This window comes from Lactuca serriola, chromosome 2 (genome assembly GCF_051521515.1).
Source record: "Lactuca serriola cultivar US96UC23 chromosome 2, Lser_US96UC23_V15, whole genome shotgun sequence".
Classification (NCBI taxonomy): Eukaryota; Viridiplantae; Streptophyta; class Magnoliopsida; order Asterales; family Asteraceae; genus Lactuca; species Lactuca serriola.
Genome location: NC_136409.1, coordinates 187,813,620 through 187,820,287, shown reverse-complemented (window position 1 = coordinate 187,820,287; position 6,668 = coordinate 187,813,620). Strand labels below are relative to the sequence as shown.

The 6,668-nt window shown below is 35.7% G+C and overlaps 1 protein-coding gene across 1 annotated transcript; it reads left to right on the top strand.

Annotated features, from left to right (window-relative positions):
* The first annotated feature begins 577 nt into the window (after window positions 1-577).
* Window positions 578-6,267, top strand: AUG6 (HAUS augmin-like complex subunit). Its single transcript, XM_079025850.1, has 13 exons — window positions 578-894; window positions 995-1,051; window positions 1,136-1,230; window positions 1,908-2,058; window positions 2,143-2,268; window positions 2,365-2,521; window positions 2,593-2,653; window positions 2,733-2,979; window positions 3,139-3,264; window positions 3,354-3,515; window positions 3,604-3,835; window positions 4,658-5,137; window positions 6,082-6,267. Exons 1-13 carry the CDS (start codon window positions 691-693, stop codon window positions 6,123-6,125), a joined length of 2,142 nt encoding a protein of 713 aa, XP_078881976.1. The 5' UTR covers window positions 578-690; the 3' UTR covers window positions 6,126-6,267.
* Window positions 6,268-6,668: the final 401 nt, after the last annotated feature.

The window sequence follows — 6,668 nt, the reverse complement described above, 5'->3', positions numbered from 1 at the left end:
TTTTTATTTTAAATGGGTCAAACCAAATTTAACCAATTTATTTAATTGGTTGGTTTGGGAATTACATAAACGGGTCAACCCGGTGACAACCCATTTATCTGAAAGGTTGGGTTGGGTTGGAAATATCAACCCATTTAAATAAACAGGTTGGGTTGGGTTGAAATTTTCAACCCAATTAATAAATGGATTGAACCCGAACCCAACCCAGATCGACCCATTGCCACCTCTACCTGGTAGAGAGCCCGATATAAAAGTCTCTAATTTGATGGATAGACATTTTAGGTTTTTAGCCATGGCAGTATCGGCCCAAAAGGCCCAAAACCTCGTCCAAAGGACCGTTTAAAAAATTGAAGTTGACCTTGGCCGGCAATAATCTCTTTAAAGTGCACCCGCAGCGCACGTTAGAACGGAGGAGGCTTATTTGAAATTCTCCCGTCCGGCACAAACAAACGTGACAACCTTATGTAACAACCTGGTCCCACCACAAACATTTCAAAATTCAAAAGCACCCAAAAACGAGGGAGAAATCTGTAACATTTTTTATTTATCAAGGACCTGGTTTGAAAAAATATATAACTAAATCTTCTTAAGCAAAAATCAAATCTAGAGAGAGAGAGAGATGAGAACAAAGCTGTAGATGTAGAGAGAGAGAGGGAGATTATATGTACAGAGAGAGAAAGCGCATGGTTGATGACGATGGACCGAGAAAAGGAAAGAGAGACGGAGCTAGAAAGTGCGATGTATACCAACTGTTTGTTGTTAGGGCTTGATCCGTCGATCATCGGAGTCGGAGCAAATAACGGTACTCCTCGGGTGGGGTTATTTCGACACTCCAACCCTAAATTGGGTGAACAGCTTCTATACTTCATATTGTCCTCTCTCAGAGGTCCAAAAGTACGCTAACAAACGTTTCTCGTTTGGTTTCTAATTACATTTCATCTACAATTACGATCTGTAGCTTTTGGTTGATCTGACATTGAGATCGATCTTTCAGGATTTTGATAGAGTGTGGCCGATTTTTGATTCTACTCAATCTCGCGATTTTCGGAAGGTAATTTTCTTTTCAATTTTACGATTCAAGCAATTTAATAGTAGGTTTGATGTTACATTTTGGGGGGGTTTTGTTTGTTATTAGGTCGTACAAAGCATCATAAGTGAGCTTGAATCACAAGGGGCGCTTCCGAGAAGTAATTCGAGGGTTTCATCGCTGGCTACATGTTGCGGACCAAGGTCGGTTGGCTACAAAATTTCCCTTCTGTCTCTCTATGGATGTAATTATAATTTCACTACGATTTAATTGTGCTCAATACATAAGACATGATATTAACCCTTTGATTATGTGCTATTCTCCACAAAGCTTATTGAAGAAATTGAGGGGCAGGGTTAGATAAGACAGATTATGCTATATATGTTGTGACTTGTGAGCACTTGTGAGCACTTGTGGCAAAAGTGTGATGTTGGATTAAGCTATTGGCATTAGTGCCTTAACCCAAAAAGTTTGAATGAATACCATATCCATCAATATCTTGCTGTGCTTGGTTGTTGTAATCGTGTGCCTAGCCTTCCTTTCTGTAATTCATACAGAGATATTTAGAGTGGACAAAATAAAGAGCAGAGAATTGTAATCGTATGTTCTGTGGGGGTGGAAATAAATGATAATCTTGCACTAGAAATAACTGTTAGCTAACTGCTATACATCATTACAAGCAGTGCCTCTCTCTTTATAAGGTATATCTGATATTATCTTCAGTTTCTTCAGAAGTAGTTGCATGGAAGACACTCTAATATTCTCTTAATCAAACCTTATAAAGTCATATTGTGTGGGTGCTAATTCAAATTTGTTAATGTCACTTCATCTGCATGGAAAAACAAAAATAGTAATCTGATATGATTAATGATAATTGCAGATTCGTGGAACTGTTATGGCAGCTTTCTTTGCATGCTTTGAGAGAAGTTCATAGACGTACATATGCAGCTGATGTAGTCTCAAATCCACTACCCGCTTCACTAACCGATGTAGCTTTCTCACATGCAGCCACTCTTCTTCCCGTAACAAAGGTACATTATACTTACATTTTCGATCTTATTATACATAAAGTTTATCTGAAAACACCTAAATTTACCTACTTGGCTCATGAACAGGCTAGAATAGCTCTTGAGAGAAGAAGGTTTCTGAAAAATGCTGAAACAGCAGTTCAGAGACAGGCAATGTGGTCAAACTTGGCTCATGAAATGACAGCAGAGTATCGTGGTCTTTGTGCTGAAGAGGTAAATGCGACTGTTTAACTAATCTTTAAAGATCATGTACAGTTTGTGTAATAGATGCATCATAATCATACTTTCTTTGGATCTTTTGAAGCTCAGGCATATTTGCAGCAAGAGTTGGAGAAGTTACATGACCTGAGAAACAAAGTGAAGATGGAAGGTGAACCTTGGGATGAACTTGTATCTAGCTCAAGTCAAAACTCTCACCTTGTTCAAAGAGCTACTCGCTTGTGGGATTCTTTATTATCATGTAAAAGTAAGTTCAAACATCTCATACTTTTTATGTGTTTCACTTTTATTTAATCTTTAAATTGACTTGCATTTCAGGTCAACATGAAGTTCTTGCTTCAGGCCCCATTGAGGATCTGATAGCACATAGGGAGCATCGGTAGTTCACCCTGAAATCTTTTCTTATGTGCCTTTTTTTGTTGGATTTGTTTATATATATTTTTATGTTTACTTGTCAGATATCGTATCTCTGGATCATCTCTTCTTGCAGCCATGGATGAAAGTACCCAAGTTTCTTCTGGTGATTTAGATAAGGAACAAGCTGATAGATCACAAGTAAATAGAGAAAATTTGAAAGAAAATATAAGTTCTTCTCAACCTGGGGATGATCGAAGTGGAAGAGGTCAGCCCACAGTTGATATAGCAGAAGTTTTAAGGCGATGGACTCATGCCTTACAGCGTATACATAAACAGTCACTTCACCTGGTATTTTTTTTTTTTAATATCATATGTACCTACCTTTCTTATTTTTGTAATAATAATTGTTTTTATGGGTAAAAAATAAAGTACACTGCTTATATTGGTAAAAAGAGTGAAGTATGTTGCTATTTCCTGCAATTTGAATAAAATTTGAGTTGATGATAGGCAAAGGCGAATGGTGGTGAAGGTCCGGATCTTCTTCGAAGTGCAAGTGATGGTGGTACGAGTGGCCATGCTGAATCTTTAGCTACAACACTTGCTGAACATCGACAGCATTTAGCTAGCATACAGGCATGTTAATGTTAATAATACTCGCTGCTTTTCCTTATAATCAAGAGCCATATAGTATTTACAGTTTTGCCCTTTGTTATCTTATGCAGGTGCTTGTTAATCAACTGAAAGGTGTCGCCCCCACAATACAAAATTCAATATCAGAGCTTAGTGAGGAAGTCAACACTATCTCAGCCAACCTTCCTCAAATGACAAATCACCATGGTAGATCCACCTCACCCGTTCAACCACAAAGCACCGGAAGGAAAACGGTATCTTTTTTTTTCTTTGTTTTGTTGTATATTTTACGCATTTAAAAAAAAAATACCAAGTTATCCTAAACATACATTTGATGTCCAGGAAAGTAGCAGTGATGATGTAACGGAGATTTCTTCAAGATTATCAACGGTTCAGATTGATAATAAAGTTTCATCTGCTCTAAAACTACCGCCTCTATTTAGTTTGACACCAAATTCAACTGCAAAAACTGGGAATTTTTATAAAAGACAGGCTCAACTTCATACCAACGTATCTGAAAACCTGCCTCTCGAACAAACTGCATCGAATAGCCAAGTAAATACACCACAAACAGGTTATATATGGTTCTTTTCCTCTTTTACTTGTCTATCAGATAAGGAATGGAATGGTTCTGTTCATTCGATTGGAAAGGAAAAAGTTGTTTGTTTTGCTTGATGAAATGGAATAGAGAATTCCTGAAGGATTCTGATTCATTCCATTTTGTTAGTGTTCATTCCTTAGGGGTACTTTTTTCTCATTCCATCAATGAGTTAAATACATATCACTCATTTTTATTTATCGGATATTTAATGACACAAATATTTTTTTAAGATTTTCATGGTAATTAAATTATTATTTTCTAAAAACAACTAGAACTTTTTTTTTTTGGATTAAATGGTTATCACAAAAATGGCTAAAATAGAACAAAACGACCACCTTTTCCACATATAACACAAAATGACCACCCATTTCACAGTATGAATTTTGCTAAATTGTGAAATTGCTTTATGAATTGTTCCCACCACAAAAATCATTTAAATCTTTTTTTGTGAAATTAATTTTTTTCTCAAAAAGAAATATATACTTTTTACTTATTTAGTTATTTTGTGGTGGGGACCATTCATAAATCAATTTTGCAATTTGCAAAATCCATATTGCGAAATGGGTGGTTAATTTGAGTTATTATGCGCCTCCTATTTTGGTCATTGTTTTTTATTTGGGTTTTAATGAGCTTATAATAATATTATGTTTAATTTTTATTTTGTAGATAATAATAAGTTGTGGGTTTTAACTATATGCAAAATTCATTTCAGTAGCTTATTTTGTGATTGAATTCCATCCTCCAACGAAAGTGCTGTAATTTGTAACTCCAAATCTTTCATGTGTGCAACTGCAGATAATGAGAATGATTATGTTCGTAACATGAAGAAATCCGTGAGAGAAGCAGCTTTAGCAACGCGATCAAGCAACACAGCCCAATCACAACAGGATACTCACTCTGTCTCTGATGATGGCTCTGAACACTTCTTTGTTCCCCTTTCAGGAACCGGGTTTTCTCGTGTGGGCCCAGGTCCAGAAAAGAAACAACACACTTCAACTAGAAGTAAACAGTTGTTTGCATCTGAAGCAAACACCACTTCCTCATCCTCAGATGGAATCAATAAGTATAACGAATCACACGACACATTCAGTCACAGTAACTTGGATTTACTTAATGACTTGGATGCAATAAACATAAACGGTTTCATGTCTGCTGCTGCTTCAAATTATGCAGAATCTGAAGGACGATTGTCTTTCTATGATGTTGATGAAACTCACGATCAAGTCTTCTCACCCCCTTTTCTCATGGAGGCAGACTCATTTGAGGATTTACTTGGTATGAATATTTTCTAAATAAACATTTTCATCCTCATTCTTCTATTTTTGTTGCTTACTTTCAAGTTTCATAACAGTTATCGTCTAAGTTAAGTTAATGTGTTTTTTTTTTGAGTAAATTACACGAATGGTCCCTATGGTTTATGATAATTTACACGTTTGGTCCCTAACTTATTTTTTTAACTCGGAAGGTCCCTGTTGTTTGTTTTTGTTATACGCTTGGTCCCTGTCTTACCTAAAAAGACTATTTTTTCCTTGATTTTTTAATTTATTTAAATAAATACGCCCACAACCACATCCCCTCACCTTACCTTACCTACCCCATCATTTTTCTCTATTTAAATAATAGCCTTTTTAGGTAAGATAGGGACCAAGCGCGTAATGAAAACAAATAGTAGGGACCAAGCGCGTGACAAAAACAAACAGTAGGGACCTTCCGAGTTAAAAAAATAAGTTAGGGACCAAATGCGCAAATTAACCCTAACCATAAGGACCATTAGTGTAATTTACTCTTTTTTTTTTAAATGACCATTTGGCCCTTGGATCTAAACTGAAAAAAGAAAAACAGTATACTACTTGTAATTCTCCCTTATTTTTTTTTTTTAATTAAGGTTTCAAACATTTTATATTAAGTCTGCAATGTTTTTGAATGAGTACTTCTATTCACTGCAACGTAATATTTTAAAGTTATAAATGTTATAAACCTTAATTGAAAAATTAGAGAATATCACAAATAGGTTTTATTTTAAGTTTTGATCAAAGGTGGTCATTTAAAAAAAAAAAAAAGTTAACTTAGACGACACATGGACCAAATTTGTTATGAAACTTCAAAAGAAGGACCAAAATTTATAGAGAATTTCTAAAATCCGGGGACCAAAAAAGTTAGTTTACCCAAATAATGAAGTGAGTATTATTCTTATATTAAGTTTTGTTACACATTCACAGCACCACTATCAGAAACTGAAACAGCCTTGATGGAGCATCATTAGTAGCTGCTGGTGTTTTATGTTTGGCTTGCTGGGGTTAAGGCCTGACAAGCAACCGTCTTGGTTGGATCTGATCTGGTAACAAGGAGTGGCAATGTAGTGTTATGAATGATGATACAGAAACTAGTTAGCAGCTGATGTTGGTGGTGGTGGTCAACAGGCTAGATGATTGTATAATTCTTTTGTTGGGTTTGGGTAATGATTATTACGTTACAAGTTGTAAAACAAGAGAAATGGTATTCATTCCCATTCTTTGTTTCTTTTTTTATTTTTTCCTTTGCCCATTATATGTATGATTTGTATGATTTAGAGAGTGCGTGGGAGTGAAGTTATGCCCTTTTGTGCTTGGTTTCCACTTGTCATTTTTTGTATTTTAATTGGTTGACGCTTGTACGTGTTTACCTAAAAGCTGTACCTACCCATTGGTTTTGGAAGTGCTTTACGAAATCTTTGAATTGTGAAAATTTGAGATCATGTACAGGGTAATACCTCTTGGAGTAGAAGCCCCAAGTATGGAGATTCTAACTAAGGACTATACTAACATAC

Excerpts from the sequence above, each read along its gene's own strand:
- AUG6 (XM_079025850.1), top strand. The coding sequence starts at position 691 with ATGACGATGGACCGAGAAAAGGAAAGAGAGACGGAGCTAGAAAGTGCG. Across the intron at positions 2,522-2,592 it reads TTCTTTATTATCATGTAAAA|GTCAACATGAAGTTCTTGCT; the intron begins GTAAGTTCAAAC and ends CTTGCATTTCAG. Across the intron at positions 5,138-6,081 it reads CTCATTTGAGGATTTACTTG|CACCACTATCAGAAACTGAA; the intron begins GTATGAATATTT and ends ACACATTCACAG.